General features: G+C 41.1%; 1 protein-coding gene across 1 annotated transcript in view; it reads right to left on the reverse strand.

Annotated features, from left to right (window-relative positions):
- Positions 1 to 26,963, reverse strand: part of LOC126175840 (endothelin-converting enzyme homolog) — a 625,659-nt gene that overhangs the window by 82,446 nt on the left and 516,250 nt on the right. Inside the window, exons 7-9 of the mRNA XM_049922841.1 lie at positions 8,940 to 9,067; positions 8,642 to 8,745; positions 6,818 to 6,945 (exon numbers count right to left, since the gene is read on the reverse strand). Of these exons, the coding sequence (XP_049778798.1) occupies positions 6,818 to 6,945; positions 8,642 to 8,745; positions 8,940 to 9,067 (360 nt within the window). The remainder of the gene's footprint in view (positions 1 to 6,817; positions 6,946 to 8,641; positions 8,746 to 8,939; positions 9,068 to 26,963) is intronic.

The following is a 26,963-nucleotide window of genomic DNA, read 5'->3' on the forward strand; positions in this document are numbered from 1 at the left end:
GAAATGTGTCACTTCTGTCTGTCTATTTTCAAAAGCAAATGCATGTGGTAGCCTCTCGTGTTGCCTTTTATCGTTGTCAAAAACAGTCACATCAATCCTATCGCGCTTGGGCTGCGGAATTTCACGGCCTCAGTCAAAAGTGTCAATTTGTTACTGACGTTCACAAAGAATCCTATGCCGATTCCATGGTACGGGATGCTATTATCCGACTGGCGCCCGACAAAGAAGTTCGGCAACGTGCCCTTCAGTTGGCGAATCCGACTCTAGATGAAGTTCTTTCCATTGCACAGTCTTTTGAAATTTCTCGCGCCGCTGGGGCGCAAATAGAGGCGTGGAGTGATGGGGAAATACAACCTCTGTGCGCTGTTGACGACACGTGCGGCGCGTCCCCGCTGGCCGACGTAGCCGCAGTGCGCTCCCAAGCGCAGCCTCGGCCTAGCTGTAAACAACCCACTAAGAAACTGCAGCAAAACCCCCGGCAACTTGCTTCATGTCCACGGTGTTTTACGAAACATTCACGCGAGGATTGTCCCCAACGTTGGGCCGTGTGTCACAATTGCAAAAAGAAAGGTCATGTGTCTTCCGTTTGCAAATCCGACCGCATACATGATGTTCATGAACATGACACTGATTCTGCTTCTGTGTTGTCTGTCAATTGCACTTCTTCCCTTTCAGGGAAGTTATTCCTCACTGTCCAAATCCTTGGGCAAGATGTTCGCATGCAAGTGGATACTGGTTCTGCTGCCACTATAATTAATTCTCAGACGTATCTCCAGTTGGGTTCTCCACTCCTGTCACCTGTCACTCGGCAATTACGGACGTACAATAAACAGAAGATTTTTCTCTTGGGACAGTTTAATGCTGAGGTATCTTACAAATCCGTCGTTCACACTGTTGCCATATTTGTGGTCGACCACAGCAACACAGAAAATCTTTTTGGTTTCAATGCCTTTCGCGTTTTTGGGTTCTCCATAGATGTCTCTGATGCTATTCATTATGCTCAACCGGATTCCTTGTCGACGACATTTTCGTCCCTTGTTTCTCCTGGGTTAGGCCATGCAAACAACTTTGAAGCTCATATCACGCTCGGTCTAAGTTTTTTCGGGCTCGGCCCATTCCTGTGGCCCTTTGTAATCGGGTAAAACGGGAGTTGGATCGTCTCACTACTTCAGGGGTCTTGCTTCCTATCACTTCCAGTGAGTAGTCCTCTCCTGTCATTGTCGTTGCTAAGCCAAATGGTGATATTCGTCTCTGTGGCGATTTCAAAGCCACTGTAAATGCTCAATGCCTCATCGACACTTACCCTATGCCCCGTCCTGAAGAACTGTTCACTAAACTTGCTGGAGGCCAGTATTTTCTAAAATTGACCTGTCAGAAGCTTATCATCAACTTCCTCTTGACGCTGCTTCCCGGCAGTTTCTGGTCCTTAACACGCCTTTCGGCCTCTATCAATACCAACGCTTGCCATTCGGGGTTGCTAGTGCCCCTGCTCTCTTTCAGCGATTCTTGGAACAATTATTGCTCCCTGTCCCTGGGTGTATCAATTACATGGACGACATTGTTGTCACTGGCTCCACCACTGAAGAACATCTACAAAATCTCCACACATTTTTTCATGTCTTACAGACTGCCGGTCGTAAGTGTAATCTTCAGAAATCACAATTTTTTCAGGCATCTGTCACGTACTTGGGGTTTCAACTCTCTCGGGATGGTATTCATCCGCTTCAGCAAACTGTCGCTGCAATCGATGCCCTTCCTCGCCCTACATCTGTTAAGGAACTGCAGGCCTTCTCGGGGAAAATAGCATACTATCACAAGTTTTTACCGTCTGCGGCTTCGGTGGCTCAGCCGTTGCATCGCCTGTTGCATAAAAACGTGCCTTTTCACTGCTCCGCGTCATGCGAAGCGGCTTTCCAGAAATTGAAGACTATGCTGAAACAGGCCCCGTGCCTGGATACTTATCGACCTGGCCAACATCTTGTTCTTGCCACAGACGCCTCTCAATACGGGGTCGGTGCAGTCCTACCGCACCGTTTTTCTGACGGTTCGGAACAACCCATTGCTTATGCCTCTAAAACGCTCACGGATGCCCAACAAAAGTATTCTCAAATTGAGAAAGAAGCTTTGGCCATTATTTATGCTCTTCATAAGTTTGGTGTTTTTCTCTATGGATCCAAATTTCATCTTGTTACGGATCACAAACCACTTGTTTCCTTGTTTCATCCATCAATGTCACTTCCCGACAAGGCTGCACACCGCCTCCAGTATTGGGCTCTTTACTTGTCTCGTTTCAATTATGAGATTCATTTCCGGCCAACGGCTCAACATGCAAATGCTGATGCTCTGTCTCGCCTTGTGTTGTGGACGGGTTCCCCATCACTGGGGACCAGCTGGCGGCTGCTACGGGTTCTGACCTTACCCTCTCCCGGGTTTTACGCTGTATTCAGAAGGGTTGGCCAGATCGCCCGTCCGCTAAGACTTCTGATCCGTTGCGGAACTACTACGCTTTGCGCTACCGCCTCACAGCTAGGGATGGTGTTATCCTCCTCTCCACTGACAATGCTTCGCCGCGTGTTGTGGTACCTGCGTCTTTGCGTGCTTCGGTCTTGCGCCTCCTTCACCAAGGGCACTGGGGTGTGTCTCGCACAAAATCTCTGGCGCACCGTCATGTGTACTGGCCTGGCATCGACTCTGAAATAACACATATGGTCGCTGCCTGTGGCCCTTGTGCATCACAGGCCGCTGTCCCGAAGTCATCTTTGTCACCGTGGCCTTCGCCTGAGAAGCCCTGGGAGCGCATTCATGCTGACTTTGCGGGACCCTTTTCAGGTACTTATTGGCTCCTCATAATTGACGCCTACTCTAACTTTCCTTTCATTGTCCGTTGCACGTCGCCTACCACCGCAGCAACCACCAGTGCTCTCGCCCGCATTTTTTCTTTGGAAGGCCTCCCCTCTACTCTTGTTACTGATAATAGTTCGCAATTTGCCTCTTCCGATTTTGCGGATTTTTGTGTTCGTCACGGCGTTATGCATGTCACGGCCCTGCCGTTCCATCCACAATCCAACGGTGAGGCTGAACGACTGGTTCGCACATTTAAGGCTCAGATGCGGAAACTTCTGACTTCTTCTGCTGCTGATGATGCGCTTCTCCAGTTTCTGGCGTCTTACCGTTCCACCCCCATGGGCGACCACAGCCCGGCTGAGCTCTTACATGGCCGACAGCCCCGCACGCTACTTCATCTTCTGCGGCCTTCCACCTCACGGCCGCGGGTGCCTTCACTTGGCCAGTTCACCGCCGATGACCTCGTCTGGGTACGGGGATATGGCAGGCGGCCAAAATGGAGCCCAGGCCACATCTTAAGACACCGTGGCAGACGCCTGTATGAAATCCAGATGGACACGGGTGTTGCAGTGTGTCATTCGGACCAGCTTTGGCCTCGTGTGCCAGCAACACCTGTTCCGAATGCCCCTACACCACCTTTGGCTCTACCTGACGCTCGGGATCTTGGCATCTCTCAATACTCACAACGCAGCCCTCTCACCGTCATCGCGATGCCAGCACAAGAACGGACGCCACCAGGAGACGTGCCCATGCAGGAACTGGATGATCATCCTCTGTCAGAGCAAATCTACTCGCCTCCTCCTCCAACGGATGCCGACACATCGCCCATGTCTCCTGTCATATCAACTGGACTTGCCGCAACGGGCAGATTGGTGCATGGGGCCCCAGCAGATTCGACCCTTGCGTCTCCTGTCATCTCAACCCGTTATCATCGGGGACACTTCCATCCATACGGGAAGCCTCCTCCTTGAGACTTTACGGCGAGTCAAACAATGCCTATGGATGTTAGCCATCTCCAAGACACCTCCATCAAGACCAGTGCAACAATTTCAAAGGGGGGAAAAGTGTTGTGACTCGCCGATCATTCAAAGCGCCGCCGCACAATTACGCGCGTCCTCTACGTGCGGTGCTGTCTGCCAGCCATGCAGCAGCTGCGCCACCTAAGCGGCCAGCCGAGCAGCGGCCGCTAGACTGGGGCTCAGTGCTCATTCGAATGCTAACGTGTACACATGTCTTGCTTGTCAACTTACTCTGTGACTTACATGTGTTGTGTCATTCTGAAATATGTATTACCAAAGACAACAAAAGAAAGTCCTAACAACAGTGTTTCCAAATAAGTTGCAATTTAAACGCAACTTACAGCAACATTCGCGAAAATTGAAATACATGAAAGTATGACCCAGATTAATCAAACGCCAAAGAATGTGTTGAACAGTGTACCAGAAATAATCAATTAAGATACCAATCATACAGTGTATACATAATTTCAGTAGCAGCCTCTCTTTTGCGACCAGAAAAGTCCGTTATGCCAAGACTAGTAAGCGAAAAACTGGAAATGTGAAAGCAACTGACAGTATGTCTTGTCAAAGGGTACAACAACAGCATCTGAGTCACTCCCAATGTAGAGCATTTGCCGCTGTAACAATAATGCATCAGTGGAAACAGTACTCCAGTGATGGCAGACATACATTTTTGACGCCACCATGATAATCACATCCGGTAAACTGCATTATGATCAGAATAGCAGCAAGGGTAACAGATTGGGAATCATTGTACCTCCACATATTGGGGGCAATAATATCACAATAGTGAATGGGTTCTGGACAGTGCAGAGTGACCACAGCTTGTGATAACCAAATTCTTGTCTGCATGGCTGTCGGGGATTACGAAGTTTTGTCCATAGTGTCAATTCAATGCTGGAACACTGCAGCAGGTGTGAACAATTCTGGCTCAATTCTTTTAAGAAATCTCTTGCGGACTGGTTTAGTGCCACACACACCATGGCTTTAGCTTCCATTGTCTCAATAGAACAAATGTGCCAAATTATAATGGGTATGTGAACACCATTTTTGGCATACTTTGATGTGTTTTATGTTAAGTCCCACTTCAGCCTGTCCTCCAATGATGGTTACATACATTTTAGATGCCACTATGGTGACTACATCTGCTAGACCATATTGCTGATCATCACAAGAGATAAATCATATAGGGTTATGGTTTGGAGCACACTCTATACAAGTGATTCCAACTCCTACATATTGAGGGCAATCAGAGGTGTTTTAGAGGATGAAGCACTGCCTCTTCTTCAGGCAATCACATACTTCACATCCTACTTACAGTTGTTCTACATTCGTATCTACAAGCATCCAGTCACCTTCAATGTATACCACTATACCGTCCCTCCTTTCCTGTTCCAATAATGTGTTGGTGGCAGGAAGGAGGAAAAGTAGTAATGTCCCATCAACAATGTCATTAGAGACAGAACGCATCCTCAGACTGGGGAAGGAAATTGTCCATGCCGTTTGAAAGCAACCATCAAAAGAGTTCAGCAATTTTGGGAAATCGTGGAATACTTGAACCTGGATGGTCAGACAAACATTTGAACCACCGCCCTCCTGAAAGAGTCCAGTGTCTTACTACTGCACAATCTCACTTGGTTGGTGCATAGGAAGAAGTAGTCAACAGGTCCTTTATGTGCTCAAACTTTTTTAATTTTACCATAACTGTAATTTTGTACAGTGTTTGTAAGGAGAAGTAATATATTCGTTGCCTAATTCTTGAAAACTGCCACAAGTCACACCTTGTGTTTTTTATGTACTGGTTTCACTCTTCAAACGAACAAGAGCATCATCAGAATATACAGCTGAAAAGTTGGCTGACGGCATTAACGATTGTGTTTAAAGCTGGCTGACAACTGGAAGTTTAAACTGGTTGTACTACAGTACTTAAACTTATGTTTAAAGCATAGTAGTAAATTCTGACACTGACATCATCAAAGAAGAATTTAAGTACTATAATACAGCCACTTTTAACCTTTAGAGCTGTCAGCCAGCTTTGAAACATAATCTTTGATGCTATTAGCCAACTTTCAACTGTATATTCTGATTATACTCTTGTTCATTTGAAGAGTGAAACAAGTAAATGAAAAATACAAAGTCGATTTGTGGTTGTTTTCAGGAATGTAGTTTAATCAGTCACTCCCTCCTGTGGGCAGTGCCTCCTCCTGCTATATTCCTTGGCTTTTTTGGAATATAACAAACACACTCAAATTTCTACAGGAAACTAAATATGGTGAAAACCTCTCTTCTAGTGGTTGCCACTAGATTTGGATGAGCATCTCCATGATGCTTTTATGGTTGCTACATGATCCTCAAACAAAATGCACTGCTCTTCTTTGGATCTTATCTGTACTCTTTATTAATCTTACCAGGTATGGCTACAGATTGATGAGCAATACTTAAGAAATGGCTGAAAGGGGAAAATGTAAGCTACCTCTTTTGCAGATCAATCACATTTTCTTAGAGTTTTCCACTGAATCCCAGTCTGTCATTTGCCTTCCCCACAACTAACTTTATGTGGTAGTCCAACTCAAAATGACTTTAGATGCATATTTAATGGTAGTAATTGCTTCCAGTAGTTGACTGTCAGTTCTATATTCATACAGTAAAGAGTCTGCCTATTATACACAATACTTTACATTTGTTTACACATTTTGCTAAATTTTCTGGCTTAAGACTTCCCTGTACACAACAGTATCAACTGATTCATGGAGTGTCAGATGTTATCCACCAAGTAACTTTACATATATCATTCTCAGTAACAGTCCTGCATCACTCCCGCGGAGTATGTCTGACACTATTTTCAAATTCTCCAGTGAGAATATTAATTTTTGTTAATGATGTAAAATTTAAATTTCATGGTGAATAAATTCAAAGTGGGCAACTCAGCAACCATAATTTTCAACAATACTAACCTCCGTCTTTTCCAGTTCTCTTTCATCTTCATGGAAAGTGTTCTCCACCATGGTTGCTAGACCAAAACTCATAAACTTCTCCACAGTCTCCACACACATTTCCCATCGTTCAACAGGTTCCTGAACGCCTGTCACAAGGAGGAAATGATGTTATTTAGAACCAAATAGTTATTAATTACACGTAAAAGAAGTTAAGAAAAATTAAAATAACTGGTATTTAAATGATAACATGATAAGGGTCATATATTAATTATGAAAACATGGGCTGGAAATGTGTATTCCACGAAAAAAGGTGAACTATCACTTCAGCAGGATCTGAATAGCTCATGCTACTAGTCCAACATCCTATGGTGTCATCATATACCACAGTACTTGTGCCACAGTCATCATCTACATGAGCACTATTGCTCTCATAAAGAACACTCCTTCATGCAGGCTAATTTAAAAATATTTGACTACCTCTCCTGTGAAATAGAGAAATCAAGCCCAGTTGGAATATGTGTACCCCAACTGTCTGCTTGTAGTGTTATATGTGTAAAAGTGGGCAAAAGTGTCTGAAGTGTTTGCAGATCATGTAACTGAGATGCTACTTTGGTACCAGCCCAGTATTCATCTAGGGGGATGTTCACCGAATGGATTCTACCCACAGTCACCACACCTCCACATCCCAGAAGTGCTGGAAGGAACACTTGTAAACATACTGAAGAGTTCTGCATGATAATGAGTTGTCACACAAAGGATCCATAGAACATGTAAATAACTAACAAATCTGAGTCAGTAGCTTCATAACAAGGAAACTGTTTAATGGTAAAACTCAATGATTCTTACCTGTCCCCAAAATCCACAATGCAACCAAAGCATCCACAATTAATCAGCATCTCTCATCATTTGCATGTCTTGTTCTGCTTTATATTCCCTGTACATTATTGGCACCTCTACTGATTGTCATATTTTACATCTTTCAAAATCACAAAAGTAACTTTGTTTGTGGGCAAAAGTTAGACCTCCGCAAAACGTATGCTGGATGAAAATGACACACAAAGCAATTGCTGCCTTTCTTAATTCACCTCTCCCATCTTTTACCTGAATGATTATACAATTTGAAAAATCAGTTTTTCAGTAATTCTCAGATGGTGGGGTGGAGGGGTATTGAAAAGGATCTACTCAGTATTGCAATCACTGGAGACCTATTTTTGTTAGCATCATAATTCTTTCATTACTTACCAAATAAAAGTAGCAAGCCCACTATGATACAGAGAGACGACGATATTAAAATAGGCACAGAACCCTAGGTGAATACTGGGCTGGTACCAAATTAGCATCTCAGTTACATGATTTGCAAATATGAATGGGCAAATGAGAAATGGGGGGGGGGGGGGGGGCGGGATTTGAACAGGAAATTCAAACTGGTTTTCCTTCTTCATATGTGACAAAAAAATGAAACGTAAAGCAAATAAACAAAGTAATAACATGTATGTAGAACAACACATGAATTTGAACTTACAGTAGAAAAATATGGACATTCTGTATTATGTATCAATTAGCATCAACTGTCCACACATTACAATGATAAGACTCATGCACCTCCACATGTCTGTTCAAAAGGATTTAAACTTTGTAGCTCAACAGCTGTGCAACTGATGGAGTTGGTGGGAAGGCTGCATAAAAATTAGTCCCAGAACTTATGGACTGCACTTTGTATTCATTATTTCTATTAAGGAGTTTTACAACATCTACCCTTTAAAGCCACTTCAGTTTTATTATTACTGATTGCATATCAAATAGAAAATGTTAAAAACTTGAACATGAATTTGTTTGTCATACCTGTTAACTGAATATTGTAATTGTTGTAAACAGATCTAAAACTGTTCGACAGATATGGCAGGTACATGACAGTCAGTTTCCACAACATGTAGTCATTCAATGAGCTGAAAGAAGATAGTACAATATAATGTAGCAGAAGTATTCTTACCTATAAACACACATTACAAATTATCAATATGAAACCTAGAATTATCAATATAAGTAAAGAACTGAAAATAACTGCAATTATCAAATTGTAAATTTGGTTAAGCCTGGTAGTAAACAAGAGCACAAGTCAGCATGTGTGCAGTTCGCTCACCTGCGATCAGTAGTTGACAGGAGCATTGAAACCTTGTTCAAGTAAGAAGGGGCCGTAACAATTATTTCCGTTTTGTCTGAAATTCTTGCCCTCGGAAACAGACCTTGCAGGATGTCTTGCAAGGGAATCTGAAATTATATACAGACTCATAATTTTGTTTCTGGTTCTAAATTAATAAACTTTTCAGGATGAAACAGAATGCAACAATAAGTATAGGTCTTAGGTCTTAGTTACCAATAATACAAAGTGCAGGATAGTATAACAACATTTTATAGCAAATGATAATACAGTGAATAAAGCCAACAATTTCTTCATCTTTTGAATTATTTATTCTCTCTAAGTAATGAGAGATTTCGTGATTCCTGTACACTAATGCCTACATTATCAAATTATAAAGAAAGTAGCTAGTCTGCTGACAAGTGAATGGTTCATTACACATTCATACAAGGATCAAACATTTAAAACTGGATAATACAGCTACACATCACATTCCTTCTGAATCTACCCTAGAGTTTTATGAAAATAATTAATCTTGAACCATAAGATGAGTCAACAATTTCGTAGATTTTTGGACAACATGGTTGTGGAGATGAAATGGTGATTAGTATGATTAATCAATTATTCAAAAACAGTCTTAATCGCATTTATTATTATTATTATACCGCCAACCAGTTTCAACCCGACGTAGGGGTCATCTTTTGGGCGTTTACACCATTGGTCGACTGCTGGTGGTGTCACTCCTGTCTACATAAGGGCAGGAAACTACTACTAGTGAGGCTTATAGCACGCATCTGGGATAACACGCCTTGCTGGTGCCTGCAGAGTCTAAGTCCGTTATCAGCGTGTTACGTAATCAAGGTCACTCGTTGTCTATATAAGCGGGCAGTGCATGCCAGCGGAACCATTCCACTGTGAGCTCTATCTGCAACAGCATTGAAGCACTATGCCTTGTCGACATGTGTATCATCATCGCCGCCACCACATGCCTGTCTACAAACTTATTATTAGCCTCGAGAATAAATAAACACCAAGTCCTTTCATCCATACACGTATTTTTTCATCATTACTAACTTTTCTACAGGAGCGGGTATACAAGGTAAAAGGCATATCACTATACACATAACTAGGTCTACTTTGAGTCTTTTGGTCAATTCCACAATGCCAGATTTTGTAGGCGATGACATCTCGCCTTTCATGTATAATGATTCCCGGCAGGAAACCAATGGTGTAAACGCCCAGAAGATGACCCCCAAGTCGGATTTAAACCGGTTGGCGGTATAACAATAATAAATGCGATTAAGACTCTTTTTGAATAATTGATCAACGATTTCAGTTGTGCTACCTTTTGTCTAAAAGTAAACAATTAAATGTAATTAATCAGTCTTATATAGGCAAAACTGAAAGAGATACTTAGGGGGCAGAAGTTCCAGGAACACGATGAAAAATAAGTAGTCATTACATTACTGAAGAGCGGAACTTCTCATAGCTGTAAAGAGGTATCAAGGAAATAATTTAGAACACTGCTGTTTTCACCATCATCAATTAATCCACCCCTCAAGTAATCTGTATAATTGTTCCATGACACGTGGAGCACTCAATGAAAATTTTATTAATCAGCTACAGAAGTGAATAAAAGCAAGTAAAATCTATGTATATACCTTCATTACTCCCTCTAATACACCCTCATCCTTTGAAAAGACTAGGTGTTTCATATAGATTTATTTTATTTTACAAGACTGAACCTTCTACATGAATGAATATAGAAATTTGGGATAAATTTTAACTTGCACTTTGAAATTTTAAGATATTTGCACATCTGCCCACTTGTTCATTCAAGACAGATTCTATTCAGCACTTTCTTGCATGTAGCACATGGAAGTCTACTTACTGTATCAGCCGATAGTTAACCCTCATGTTTCTGTCTGGTATGTTCAGTGGCAAAGTTTGTCTTTCAAATTATACAGGATTCAATTGCTACAAGGCCTCCTGATGGTGATAAACAACAATGTGTGGAGCTTTGTGAATTCACCGCCTTACACCTTTCATGTATAATGATTCCCATGTTCAATTTAAATGGAAAAGTGAACTGTCACAACATAAAAATACGCAAATACAGCAGCCACAGACTATAGTTGAATGCAAGACACATTGTACAAAGCTTCACATGTTTTTTGACATTTCACGAGATAATATTTATAACCTACTCGTTCTTGCAGAAAAGACGGTACCAGGAATCACATACCTGGATATATTGGAGATCTGGAGTTTTCCAAAGTTGCAAAGACATGCTAATAACTTCATTTTTCAACAGGACAGGGCACCATAACATTGGCACCTGCATTTACGAGCTTTTCTTAACAATGAGCTGACTCATTGATGAATCAGCCAAAAGTACAGATCTCATATAGCAGCACTTGCTTCCAAGGTCGCCCAGTCTCAAGGAACATGATTTTTTTTTTCCTAACTACTTTGTGTGAACAATGACGCCACATAGTAACAGCAGTGAATGCTGTAACTCCTACCATGCTCACTACAGTATAAGTGAGTTAGACTATATGTTTGTGGTGCATCTAGTGGAGTGCACTCTGAACGTTTATGAAACATAAATGATAGCTTTGATCATAAACATAATTGTAAAAAGTATCCCAAGTCTATAAGTGCATCTACTTAAAATTGAACAGATATTTTGAAAATAAAAACATTTTAGTCCTACGAAAGTTAAAATTCATCAAAAGTTTCTGTCTTCCCTCATGTAGAAGATACAGTTTTTAGAAATTTGATTAATCTTGTAGAAACTTTGTGTATTACTTTTTTCCTGACAGTTTGTTTTAAGTAGTGTTACGGAATTTTGCTCTCAGCTATTAGCCTATTGTTATTTCAAAATCATTTCCTGCATACTGAGATTATGTAATCATGATTACATTTAAAGAATAATATCCCATAAAGAGAACATTTTGGAATGTGGAAGTATCACAATAATGCAAATTTTACTTACTTATAATACTACAGAATGACTTAAAATTATTAAATGTTATACTGAAAGGAACTAGTATGTATTGTATAGAGTGTAATGTAGCACAACCCAATATCAGAATTCCCAACCAACTTTTAATCTGCTTCCACAAAAACAAAAATACGAGGGTTGCCCAGAAAGTAATGCTCCACATTATTTTATCCTCAGCTGAAAACAATGTTACAGAAGCGAAATGTTACCTATGTATTATTGAAGTCTCCTGAGTTAGCATGCCAAGTTTCCATCACTCCAGACAGATAACGTAGCTGCAAGACAGTTTCAAAATGCTGTCTGTATATGATGTACGTTACATGCAAAATGCCCTCATTGAATTTCTCACTGCAAAGAAAGAAACTATTGGGAATATTTACAAACACTTGTGCAAAGTCTATGGAGCATCTGCTGTCGACAGAAGTACAGTTAGTCATTGGGCACGGAGGGTGAGGTCATCAGCAGGCTGTTCGGTGGAGTTCCATGATTTGCAGCAGTTGGAGAGAGAATTTACAGCTTCACACTTGACCCAGCCCCCTCGGACTTCCACTTGTTTGGGCCATTAAAGGATGCCTTTCATGGAAGATATTTTGAGGACAATGAGGAAGTGATTCACACAGTGAACCATTGGCTCTGCCACCAGGACAAGGATTGGTACTGAGAGGGCACATACACCCTTGTTTCGCCCTGGAGGAAGCCCACAGAATTGGATCTGGATTACGTGGAAAAATAGGGTGCGTAGGTAAAGCACCATTCTTTCATGTCTGCAATTCTCATTATGTTCAATAAAGAATTGTTAGAGAAAAAAAATTTGGTGCATTACTTTATGGGCAACCCTCATACTTAAGACACTGAATGGCGTAGTAGTAAGTAGAAACACACAAATTAGGGAGTACATTATGGCACAGTCTAATAGTAAAGTATTCAATAGTCATATTAGTTATATAAGCATTAAAGTGGCTGAGTGCCCAGCGCACTGGTTTATATAAGGCTGTTGTGCCAATGTGAGGCAGCCTCTTTAGGCTGGCCCTAGAGGTGCTTGCTGTTTAATTACACAAGCTCACTATAAAAGGTTACAACACTCTTTCCCCCTCAGGGAAAAACTTTTCACCCTAGAGATGTCCATGCCTACACTGGAAGAGAATATGGTCTGACATGGCACAGGCCTAGACAGGTGCTGTGCCCACTCAGGCAGCACCAGTGATGGAGGCGCCATGCCGTGTTGATGTCCACGTCTGGGCAGGCGCTGAGAGATGGAGGCAGCATAGAAGACAAAGGTGATGGCAAATATGGTGGCAGAGGTGGCAGCACCATTGACAGGGGCTGTGGAGATGGAAGCGGCCTGGTGCCAACTACTCTGCCTGGCAATGGCAGCACCCAGAACAGAGATGGTGCAGGAGCTGAAGGGGACACGGACCACATTGCAGGGGTAGGCGTAGATGATGGAGGTGACCATGGGGGTGGCGGGGCCTGTGTCACATGGTCATTCACATGTGGGCAGAGCAGGTCCTGACACCAAGCCATCGGATATGCACACAACATAGAGGCAGCAGCCTCAGCAGTGATGGATGACTGCCAGTATTCAGTTACAGTGTTGGCCAAACACATGGGCTTGGACAGCAGAGCCCAGATGGAACTGCTGTGATATCGGTGCCAATGGATGGACGGGCACCAGCTGGACCAGGTGAAGCAGTGTGTGGGGCTGGCAGCTGGGAAGAAGCTCACCTGTGATATAGTTGCCTGCTTGAATGAACCTGTATGAGCTCAAGAACCTATTGTGGGCTTCCTCAGGAGAAGAGTGCATGATGTACTTTTTCATCTGAGTTTTGAAAATTTTGTCTCAACATTAGACTCAAGATGAAATGGAGGAGAAGTAACATGCTGAATGCCATTGAGACAAAAACTGTGAGCCACTGTCATTTCAAGCACATACAGTTATCCTTGTAAGGAAAAAATCCTTGTGAGAGCTGTGATTGTGGCCACTGTGGATGTGTGAGAAAGTGTCAACTACAGAAAGCCAAAAATATTTAAGGAAGGTACCCACAAAATCAGGATAATATGCTTTCCCTGGGGGCAGGCCCCAGGGAAAGAAGAGGCCTGTGTGTCACGTGATGGATGGAGCACTGCAGACAGGCTAACACAACACACCTGATCTGATTGTCAATAACCAGCCAAAACATGTGGTGGCAGGCCAGTGATTATAAGAAATTTCCCAGTGGTCCTGATGTTGAAGACATATGATGTCCCACTGCATTGTGGACAGGATGACAAGCCTGGGTACCGACTTTTCAGTAGGCAATAGTAACACACCTTCAAGAACTGACAAGTGATTGTGGATAGCTTAGTAATTACACAAGGGATCTGATACTTGGCTTTGTGCTTTATTCTGCCAGCCATGGTGAACACAGTGAACAACCTGATGTAAGAAAGCATTGGCTGCAACAGCTGCCGAAATCTGAGAACTGGTAATGGGAAAACAATCCATGCGGTGATTTGGGCTTCAACATCTAAATGGAAACACAACAATTCATCCAGATAAAATGATGGATTGGTGAAAATTGGCAACCGAGAATGAGATCCGTATTAGCGTGTTGTGCTGTGGAACAGAAGCGTATCTCAAAGTTATATGCGACAAAAACAGAGGCTAGTGTTGTTGGTGATGAGGCGCTTTGTCCGGAAGAGATGCTGAAGGATGGAAAAGAGAAACCATAGATATATGATCAGTAATCAAATGAAATTTAGAAAAGGAAAACATAATTTTTTTTCACATACACAGTAGCAAGGGCTTCATTTTTTATCTGTGAGTAGCACTGCTATGCCTGATCCAGGGTTTTGGAAGGATACGAAATAGGGTGTTGAGAACCGTCTGCATATTTGTGAGCGAGAATGGCCCCAAGGCCATACGGGGATGTGTCTGTGGGCAGAACAACATGTTGGCCAGGTTGGAAGGTAATAAAGCAATGTGCAGAGGTATTTTTGACTCCTACAGGGTAAAATCATGCTCACAGGCAAGCACTCAGCAAAAAGGAACATCTTTACATAAGCCAGCAAGAAGGGGCTGAGCCCCTGTGGCCTTACCAGGAAGAAATTTACGGTAGTACGCAATCTTTCTGAGAAAGGCCTGCAACTCTTTGACACTGGTAGGAAGCGGCAAAGCTGCAATGACATAAACATGCTAGCGTAAAGGCTTCATGCCACAATGCGAAGCTTCAAAACCAAGATAGGTGATTAATGGCTGAAAAAATTGTGATTCATTCAAATTATATTTCAATCCAGCACCCTGCAGCACCAAAAAAAAGGCATGAAGGATCCGCAAGTGCTCATCTGTGGAGGAACCAGAAACCACAATTATCATTCACGTAGTTACTGCACACCAGCATGGAGGTAGCGAATTGCTCCAAAAATCATTGGAAAATAGCAGGGGCACTGGCTTTGTGGAATGGCAGGTGCTGGTATTGGTATAAGCCAAAGGTGGTGTTCACTATGATGATACTTTTGGATCCTTCATCCAGAGGCATTGCAAGTAGTCCTCTAACAAGTCTGTTTTGGAAAAATATTGGCCCCTGGAAGGCTGTGTTAAGAGTTCATCCTGTTGGGGTAAGGGTGAGGTATCAATAACAGACTGTGAATTTTCAGACTTTCTAAAATCACCACAGAGCTAATGATTGCCATCAGATTTTGTGACAGTTACCATCAGAGTAGATCATTTACTAGAAAAACAGGTGTGATAACATCCTATTTGACTTGCTCCCATAGAGCTATTGGGATTGGGCAGGCACAAAAGAAATGGGGGTGCACTGTCAGTTTCATTGTGATGTGAGCCTTGAAACTGGTAGCACACCCTAAACCTTCCAAAAACAGTGAGGAAAATTCCAAGCAGAGCGCATCCATTTGTTGGTACAGAACGTGATCAAATACCAGATGCACTTTGTCAGGCATAGAGAAACCAAAAATTTTGAAGGCGTCTAACTCAAATAAGTTTTCAGTGTTGGCATCATCCAGTATCAAAAAGTCAAAGGCCATACAATTGCTTTATACACTATGGGAGTAGAAAACTGTCCCAATGTGGGTATTTGTTGTTTGTTGTAACTCACCAACCGGCGAAAGGCAGGGGACAACACAGTTGATCCAAGATCCATACAGCTTTGAGAATTTAACAGAATCACAGCTGCACCCATGTCTATTTGCACTGTGCTGTTGCTGTTTGGCACGGCACAGCTCCACGCCTCACGGAAATGGCGACTACACGACTGCGACATCATCTTCCCCCCACGAGCTAATCAACTCGGCTGAGGAGGAGAAGCAATGGCAGCCACTTCACACCGAGCTTCTGATTTCCTGCTTCCCTAAATACCTCAAAAGACTGGGCAATGTTTGGAATTCTCTGTGTGTGAGAGAGATTTTCACATTGTAAAGTGTGTTCAGGAGCTTCTCTATCACAGGCCAGTGTATTATAGCATCACAATCTACTGTATCAGCATATGAGTCCTGGTGAGCTTTAGTAACAAACTGACAACAATGGTTAAGCCCATGAAGTTCTGCTGCCCAAGTTCTGTATGACTGTTGTGGCACCTTTTGACAATGGCAGAACTAAATGTAAGCAACAGCAACATAAGTACATTTGCAGTGATAAGAAGAGAGCAACAGACATTCCATCAAAAGAGAGACTGGCAGGTTCATGGAGAGGAGTTAGCTGACACAAAGGGTGATCAACACGAGGAGAAATCCGTGACAGAAAGAAAGTCTTATACATGTTGAGGCTGACAACACCAAAAGCCTGAAAATATTACCAAAGGCATTTTTTTATGCATCCCAATCTTCTGCAGAATCATCATATGGAAGAAACAGTTTCAGACTGCATCATGAGCAGTGGAGCCTGGCCTCTCCACAAGGCTGCCAAAGTGTTTATTTACCATGGAGAGATGCTGCTGCTAGTTGGTGAGAGCTCGCTACTGTTCGATGAGGAGATTGAAGAATTTCTTCCATTGATATATTGGCCATAGTGAACCACAAAACAAAACACGTGGAGTAGAATACTGCACTTGTCTCCAAAAATGTTGTACGTGGGTTGGAACTTAAGTGGCAACTATTTATTCACAACTGATACAAAAGAGTTACATGTTTGCACCTGTTACTGTCCTTCAAAGTAGTCACCAGTGTTGTGTAGAACCTGCTGCTAATGATATGGAAGGTGTAGTATACCGTTAGCAGAGCCTGTTCTGTTGATGGTGCGAATGGAGCCCGCACACTGTCATGCAAAATTATGGGTGGGTTGCGCAAAGTGTCGCCGCTTCTTTTGCAAAGCTGGTTGAAGGTGATGCTCCAAAAACGAACGGTAATACCTCTGGTACATTCAGTCTTGATCCATCTCCATTGTTCCTGTTTCGAAAACATAGTGAGACCGTTACGTTAGACCGCTCGCTCACAAGTGACTGTGTTTCCCTCGATTGTGCGTATGCTGATGACGTGGGATGGGAGAGTCCATTTGCTCGGAGGTAAGGTAGGTATGTCAACAACGTGTGCTATCAGTGACAATAGCAGATTCCATTGCATAATGTCTCCACAGCAGTGTTGCCACTATTTAAGCTCCAACCTACGTAACACTGCACAACACAAAATCAGAATTCCCACTAACCAACTTTTAATTTGTTTCCGCATACATGAAAATACTTAGACACTGAGTGATGCAGTAGTCAGTACAAACACACAAAATCAGAGAGTACATTAAGGCACAGTCTAACAGCAAAGTATTTAACAGTAACATACACATTAGATTGGCCAAAGGCCTGGTGCGCTGCTTTAGATATGGTTGTTTTATACATGGCGCTGCGCTTGCTGCACCGTCTGTGCCAATGTGAGGCAGCCTCGTTAGGCCGGCCGTGGAGAAGCACATTGTTTAATTACGCACGGTGACTGTTTAGGGTTACAAGAGCATAATTACATACTAGGAAACTAGTTTTAAGAAACCTGTGAAGATATTCAACGTAGTTAATGACGTGAGCAACAGAAAGTCAGTAATTTCAGTCAAATTCCATTACACTGCTCACAAGGCATCAACTGTTCTGAAAAGTTGCTGAATGTGTATATATGTGCATCTGTTTCCTTCCAGTACCACTGTTTAACCACTTAAGTATATGTAGTGATTGTTCTTAAACCTCGTATTATAAATCATATTGTACATTATTTTCCAATAAAAGGGAAATATTGCTAACCACAAAGAACACTGACGAATTTGCATGATCTAGGGCTAATCTAGCTATCATACTTGTAACTGATTACAACATAATATTACAAGAAGTTTGCATTTTCCACTTTTGCTGTAATAATTTTATTAGTAAATGTCAAACTGTCAAACCAACGAAACAACATCTGTGAACCGATATGGACAGAAAACAGAAATTCACAGACACTGACATTTCAATATGTAAGACACAGTTTTCTATTACAGAACAACAAAATCAATTGAGAATCACCTAGAAGTCAAACTAGTTGTGAACTAATGAAATTATTACAGTGAAAGTGGAAAATGCCACCGTCTTTTAACAAATTCATTACTGTGGTACCAACTAAGAAGAAAACATGATATCTGAAGAGAAATATTATGAATATGGATATATTATTCCTTTTCATAATATTGTTACATTCCGTACAGTATTTTCCATTGTTTAATATTTAAAGAACAGAAGAATCAAATTTTGGCACTTTAAGAAACACAAATGATGGACAATAACACCTAGGATTTTGGCAATTATCATCTTTTTAAAAGTTAAACTGATAAAAGAATACTTAATAATACACCACATCTGGGAGTTGATTTTGCAAGCTCAAAAAATATTTTAAATTCAATATTGGAGGTAAAACCCATTAATAATAGACTAATGACAATTTCTCTTAAATGTACAAATACAGCGTACACTGTAATTGATACCCGCATGCCAGTCAATGAGGATAACCGTAAAAAACCTGAAGAAGTTAATGAAGCTTGGGAAATGATAGAAAGCATCATCTCAGAAGTTCCCTAAAACCATATTAAAAGTTTAATGGGTGATTTTAATGCTCAATTAAGTAAAGACAAACAATATATGAAAACGGTGGGTGGATTTCCTGCACATAAATGGACAAACCAAAATGGCAAAGGCTTACTGAAATGTGCAAAAATTTTAACCTTAAAATCATGTCAACACATTTTAAAAAGAACCCTTCTAAACAAAAAACTTGGCAGGCGCCCAATACATTTATTGGGGAATTTCAAATCAATCATGTAGTGATTTCATAACCTAAATACAAAGAAATTTTAAATGTCCAAGTTAAGAAAGGGGCTAATACTGATTCTGGCCATTATTTAATGTGAATAAAACTTCAGTCTCAAAAAGAGTGGGAAACAGCCATAATTTATCCACTGCATGAAAAAAGGGATAGAACCAATATTAATAATTACTGAGGAATCTCTCTTCTCCTGGTCACAAACAAAATTCTACTGCAGTGTTTACTTGATCAAGCCCAAGAACAGTTATAATCTAAAATCCTGTCCGGAACAAATTCTTAAATAGAAACTAAGCCTTAGGCAGCAAAGGATTTTTAGCAACAATATTGTATGTACATTTGTGGATTTTAAAAAGGCCTACAACTTAACTGATCATGAATCTTTTTTCCAAATTTTAAAGGAACAAGGGCTACATAATAAAACTCTAACACTGATCAAGGAAACTTTAACCGACACTAGCTCTAAAGTTAAATTCATGGGAGAAATTTCTAAACCATTTGATAGAAAGACTGGTGTTGGACACTCCCCATTACTGCTTAACTGTGTTTTGAAAAGGATAATTACAGAATGGTGAGAGCAAAAGTCAAATCAAGTTAGGTAGAAGTAATATTAGAGTATATTGTCTCGTCTTTGCAGATGATCTGGCAATCTTAACTAGAGATATTACCACAGCTCGAAAACAAATTGAAAGTCTTAAAGAAGTTGTGGAAAAAGTAGGCTACAAATATCATCTGAAAAAATGGAAGATATAACATGCAACAAACAAGCACCAAAGTTTCTGAACACAAAATAAGGAAAAATAGAAACGGTTTCTCAATTTAAATAGTTGGGGGTAATCATACAAGAAAACAGTCTGGAAAAAGCAGCAAACAAAGTTCACAATAAAAAAATAAAACAAAATAAAAAAATAAATAAAAAATGGGGGCAACTGCATTCAGATTAACAAAAAATATTTATAACAAAAAATCACTTTCTAAATTCAGTAAAACTTAGGCATTACAGCACTGTTATCAAACCTTAATGTCTTTAAGGGGTAGAAACTTGAATTTTAAATAGGGAGAGGGATATCAAAGAAATTCAAAAAGAAAGAAAGATTATTAGGAAAATATTAGGCCCCAAAATTAATGATTGAGAAACTTACAGGCTGAGAAGTAATATGGAAGTAGAATAATACACAGACATACATGGTGACAAGAGGAAACAAAGACTTAAATTTTATGGCCACATTAAAAGAATGGTTAGCACTAGGTTGACAAAACAAATAGTAGAATTATACAAAAACAGATGTAAGGCCAAAACAGAGCCACTTAAATGGCTTACTGCAATAAGGAGGATCTTAAAAGTAGCTGGTACAGCTCAGGCAGATGTTACAGGCAGAAAAGCATTCAGACAAAAGATATTTGATTGGAAAGATGGACAGAGGGAAATTAGAAAACGGGCTGGGACACCATGATCCGATAAAAGAAAGTAACTTCATTCTGAAAATATGAAACAAATTTTGACACAAAAGAAGGCCATTGACAAATTGTACCTGGTGTAGTCCTATTGGGCCCATACATGAAGAATAATAATAATAATAATTAAAAAGGAAACCCAATTGAGATTACTATAAAAATTTCATTTCTGCACGTATAATATCCTCAAAAAAATTATTCCTTAATCATTAGTGAATATATATCGCCTATACTTTTTAGCATCCAACTGCAAATATAGCAGAACTAGGAGCTTCTGTAAGTCTACCATGTGTGTCTTCCAATTCGTATTTTCTTGTACTTTTAGATGAAAAAACTAAACACTTCTTATTTCTTAGAGTACACTGTTTGAGTAGATTACAGTTAGAGCAGCAGTGAACATAATGAGTACACTGTTTGAATAGATTACAGTTAGAACAGCAGTGAACATAATGAATATCACCAAAATTTAATAATGAACCATCTGCTGAAAACAATCTGGCTTTTTAATAAAGGTACAAGTAAGAAAAAGCTGTCCCCAACCTTAAGATGCACCAAAGCGAGTAGGAGGATTCAACTGACTTACAATCTAACCATGATGTTTTTTTTTATGATAAAGATCCTCAAGCTTGAGACAGAATCTGTGGATTGAAGAACAGTGTCAAATCTGAAGGCAATGTTAGGATGATACTGTCTCACATTTATGCTGTTACAAACTACACTATTGCCAGATAGTTTGTTTTGTATACTGCAATAGTTTGCCACAGGTCATTATCCTTTACTTCTGGCTACACTTCTCTCATTGCTTTCTGAAATATTATTACTGACAAAGATGCAAAATGCACAGATTCCTAAATATGTAATTTTTCATGGACAGCTGGGGCTTTCTTTTCTTTTATGATACTGTAGATGTGCAGTGAGTAAACCTAGAGAGTAATTTCCACAAAGGTGGGTACATCAATGCACTGACTAGTGAGGAAGCAGGGTCCCCTGGCTTAGTACAGATGATATATCTGTGGTCTGGACTCACAGCAAAGAAGAACACCTTCATTTCATTCAATAGCTTGACTCCTTTTCCAAATTCTAATTCACGTGGTCCTTTCCCAAATTCCAAAACACCTTCCTTGATGATATTCTCCATCTTGTTGAAGATCACCTCCAAACCACAGTTCATGTAAAACATACCAATGCACAACAACACTTGCACTTTGACAGTAGTTCTTCCTTCCATGTCCAATGTCCCTTCCCTACAGCCTAGACATGTATGGTACACTTATGTGCTCCACCACCAGATCCCTCAGCACCTACACTAACAACCTCACTTAGACTTTACTTTCCCATAACTACTACACGGAGCATATCCCCATACAAATCTCTCGGACAGCATCCTCCTCGCGCACTCTGATTAATACAATTCCCACTTCTAAAAAATTCCAATGTAGCCTCCTATCACCCTCCTAAACTCTGTAACATTCTTGTCAATTCAGACAACATTACCAGACACTACCTCTCACCTAAGGTTCACATCCGTGCAGCTGTTCCCACTGTAAAGCCTACCCCTTGCATCCATCCACTAGCACTTACTCTGAACCTTATTGCTAGTAAATCCTGCAATATAAAAGGCAGAGAAATGTGTGAAACCACACACACTGTTTCATATGGAAATGATCACCAACGAACTGTCTGAGCCCATGAATGGACATAGAATACCTGTTTGTGTTGTGAACATTAACTACCTAATTGCTGAGCATGCTCTGCAATACAACTCGAGGGTCCTGAATCCCTACTACACTGTATAGACTATTTAGATCCTTCCACCTGATACTAGTTTCCCTGAACTCTGGAGCTCTCCAACATATCCCTCAATTCCACTAACTTTCTCACTCCCTTCTTTATTCAATTAATAACTGTTTTATTTATTTATGTACTCAAAACTTTCTTAACTGCATGGACGGTTCAGTGTCAGATGGTATAGCATGAACTGAACAATATTTCCATGAGACTGCTGCTTCTCATCCTCAGGTGCTACAGATGCATTGCTGTTGTGGTTCACCAAATTGTGTGTTGGCTCACTACAAATGTGCTGGCATCAAGAGGAGGACTATGAAGTCATCTTAGACAAAAATCTGGAAGACATCAACATCCAGAGCCTCCTCCTGGAAAAATGGGCCGTGGTCTTCGCACGTGTGGTGTGGGCAAAGTGTGGCTAGGCAGGGTGTTTGTGCCTGGCTCAGCTACGGGTATCAGCACTAGTGGCACTGAGGGATCACTGGCCACAGACAAAAGGATACAAAGAGATTAACAGGTACGAGGAATCAAAGACAGGAGAGTTAAGCCTGAGACCAACATCTTTCATCCACAAGCACTCTGGCCCCGTGGCTTCTGGTCGCACTTTCCAGTGCCGTGCATATGAAGACTGCAGCACATTTTGCTGGCAGGGGATTCTAGATGTCGATGTTCTCTATGATTTGATGACAATGATGTTTTATAGGCCTGCTCCTTGGCATCTGTGCTTTTCTAGAGAGCCAGTGCATAAATTGGTGAACCACAACAGTAATGCGTTAGTAGCACCTTAAAATGATGAGCAGCTATCTCGTGGAAATATTGTGCAGTTTACACAATACCATCTGACACTACATCTAGGAACCATTCAAGCAGTTATGTTGAGAAAGCCTCAAACAGCACTTTCTTAATCACTTTTCTGACCAATGTTAACACCTCATCTCCTCCCTTGTTTTTTCTCTCTCCTCTCCAGTTTTTAAATGAACATTTAATTTGGTCATTTCTCTTTATCTTGCATTGCAATCTTATGTTTGCCACCCAGTCCTTATATCATCTCTGGACTGAATCTGACACAGTGCTTACCAGTGATCTCTATACTGCTTATTTGCAGAATTTTGTTCTCTGAACACTAACCTTCAGTTTGAACACAGATTCCTGTTGTTTGCATTGTTTATCATACTGAGGTAACAAAATCTTTTAATTAATCTGTACATGATTAAGAACTATTTGTTTATTTCATGTTATAAACCATTTCCTGTATTGGTGTCTGAAGGATTGAGCTATCAGAGCAGCAGAATATTGCAGAAGTCCATCAGAAGACTCTCACATAACCAGAATAATTCTTGTCTTCACAAAATCTATGAATTTTACAATTTTTATCGGGTTTTGTTCCTGCAAATAGAATTAAAAAATTCAGGTCTCTAGAAATATTTTTTTGTTTTGTTATCTTTGCCGTGTATATCCTCAAGAAACTGGCAATCACTTACAATGTTGTTCCCAAAATCAATTATATGTCATCTTTTATACATCCTTCTATGTCAGAACTAACTGCATGTAGTATTCGAAAGAGCAGGCAGTAGCCGTAAAAATATTATATTTAATGTCCTATTGAGAACACATTGTCAAATTTTTAGTATGTGCCTCTATGACATTAAGTGTCAACATAAAAGTTGGTAGGCAATGTATTACTTCAGGCACTGAGCATGTAAATTCATTTTTTGCTTTGGATTGAGAAGCATATGCTCTCACAAATTTTAGTTTAGCTCATTCGTAATTTTTCTTGTCAGTAATGGTATGCCTGAGTTAGCACTGTCAGCATACTACAAAAAGCATCTACATTGTTTACAACACATGATTTTGCAAATAACATGTGATTAAAGATTTGATAACATAATATCTAATTTACTGATTTTTTTCTGCAACTTTTGGCATTGTTTTTCACATGAATGGAATGTATGAATAAATCAAAATCAATTAACAGTTCAAATTTTCTCAAGCTTTCAGCTGTGTCAAGTTGTAGAACATCCAAGAACCTTCAAAGGAGTACTTCTCTGCTTGGTGACGACCGAGGAGCTCTCATCCAAAAGGTTGTGGATACTCAACCACTTGACAAGGCTGGAAGCTCGAGAAACATTTATTAGTTGATATAACCATGACTTTTATTAGTTCATATAACCATGAACCACCCACTTGTAGATTTTTTGATCAGCCTTCAAATGTCTGGCTCACATTATAGTTTTGAAATGATATAACACTACTGTCACTTTTTTGCAGCAGTTTTCAAACATTCATTTTATTCCTCCCACGAAATACGAACCATTCAATGTAATGTGCCCATGTGGGTGCCGAGTTCGAAAATATTTGCATTCTAGTAAAACTCCATGCATGCCATGTTCTAGTAAGGCAAGAAGAGAAAACAGCTGCTCTTTAGTGTCCTTTTACATATATAGGGTGCGTAACTACTATACTATTGGTAGAGGAAAATCAAACAAGAAAATAATCCTAATAAACATAGGTCTGGAAACTCAAGGATTCCATGATACAACATATGCCTGTTGTATCAGTGCAATCATGAGAATGCTGAAACACTGTTAATATCTAATGCTACAACTTGGGTGATGTTCCTCATGTTGAAAGGATGCGTATGCAGTATATGCACGCTGGTGCACTGGCACATTTTCACGTGGCTGTCGGGGAATACGTAGCAGGAATCTTCGACAACACACTTATCGGTCGTGACTCGCCAATGTCATGACTTCCCAGGTTCCCCAATTTGAATGCATCAGAATTTTTTGTGTGAGAATATTTAACAGTCTTGGCATATTCTAGTCTTTTTGATAGTGTTGAACTCTGTGAACATAATATGGATGATTGTCAATATATTTGGAAAACGCATGCAATTTTTGAACGTGTACGGGCATCGATGAAGAGGCATGCTGATACCTGCCTCCATATGAATGGTGACCATGTGGACCACTTGTTGCAGGGTGCTTGTGTCCTCAAGTGTACAGGGACTCCTTTACTCAGCTGTAATATGTCACATCAGGGAAACAACTGGTTTCTGGACCTATGTTTATCAAGATTACTTGCTTATTTCATTGTCCTCCACCTGCCCCTTTTGTTCATATCTTTCATAATCTGATATCCTTTAGATCATTGGTGCTTGCCAACATATTTTGCCCCCCTCCTCTCACTGACACCTCCCCATTCATCTTTGTTTCCCCATGTCCTCACAATGGGTGGTTCCTCCCATCCTGGGCTCCGAGTGCTTTCTAACCTTCTCGCAACCTATCCCTCTTTCCTCGAGTGGAGAATGAACTAATAGTTCCAAAAGCTAGGACTATTGTTTTCCCTTTTAATGCGTGTGGACAGTAATGGAATTTCACCTTCTGAAGGTAAGTTATAGACAGCCTTTCTCTCTCTCTTCGTAATTTTATAGTCTTCTTAAGAGAATTTTCCTTTCAGTACAATTAATTTACGACTCAAGTTGACATGGTATATCCACATCTGACATCTTTTCCCAGGCTACAACAAATTATGCACATTTTACGCTCTTTGGTGGGGAATACAGTGTGAATCACCCAAAACTTGCACCACAAATATTGCAGAAATGGAAAGTGCTATTGATGTGAGGTTTTCATACAATGGATTAGTGGTCAAGGGCTCATATTGTTAGCCAATAAACAGGTTGTAATAATACTTAGAAAGTGTATTTTGTACAAACATTTGCTTTTTTAAATGGAACAATTTGCAATGACATTAACAAACTAAAAGTAGAGTAAATGATAATTAAATGGACACCCTAGCTGCAAACAGGCATTGATGTACACTCCTGGAAATGGAAAAAAGAACACATTGACACCGGTGTGTCAGACCCACCATACTTGCTCCGGACACTGCGAGAGGGCTGTACAAGCAATGATCACACGCACGGCACAGCGGACACACCAGGAACCGCGGTGTTGGCCGTCGAATGGTGCTAGCTGCGCAGCATTTGTGCACCGCCGCCGTCAGTGTCAGCCAGTTTGCCGTGGCATACGGAGCTCCATCGCAGTCTTTAACACTGGTAGCATGCCGCGACAGCGTGGACGTGAACCGTATGTGCAGTTGACGGACTTTGAGCGAGGGCATATAGTGGGCATGCGGGAGGCCGGGTGGACGTACCGCCGAATTGCTCAACACGTGGGGCGTGAGGTCTCCACAGTACATCGATGTTGTCGCCAGGGGTCGGCGGAAGGTGCACGTGCCCGTCGACCTGGGACCGGACCGCAGCGACGCACGGATGCACGCCAAGACCGTAGGATCCTACGCAGTGCCGTAGGGGACCGCACCGCCACTTCCCAGCAAATTAGGGACACTGTTGCTCCTGGGGTATCGGCGAGGACCATTCGCAACCGTCTCCATGAAGCTGGGCTACGGTCCCGCACACCGTTAGGCCGTCTTCTGCTCACGCCCCAACATCGTGCAGCCCGCCTCCAGTGGTGTCGCGACAGGCGTGAATGGAGGGACGAATGGAGACGTGT

Source organism: Schistocerca cancellata, chromosome 3, assembly GCF_023864275.1.
Source record: "Schistocerca cancellata isolate TAMUIC-IGC-003103 chromosome 3, iqSchCanc2.1, whole genome shotgun sequence".
In the NCBI taxonomy this organism is placed as follows: Eukaryota; Metazoa; Arthropoda; class Insecta; order Orthoptera; family Acrididae; genus Schistocerca; species Schistocerca cancellata.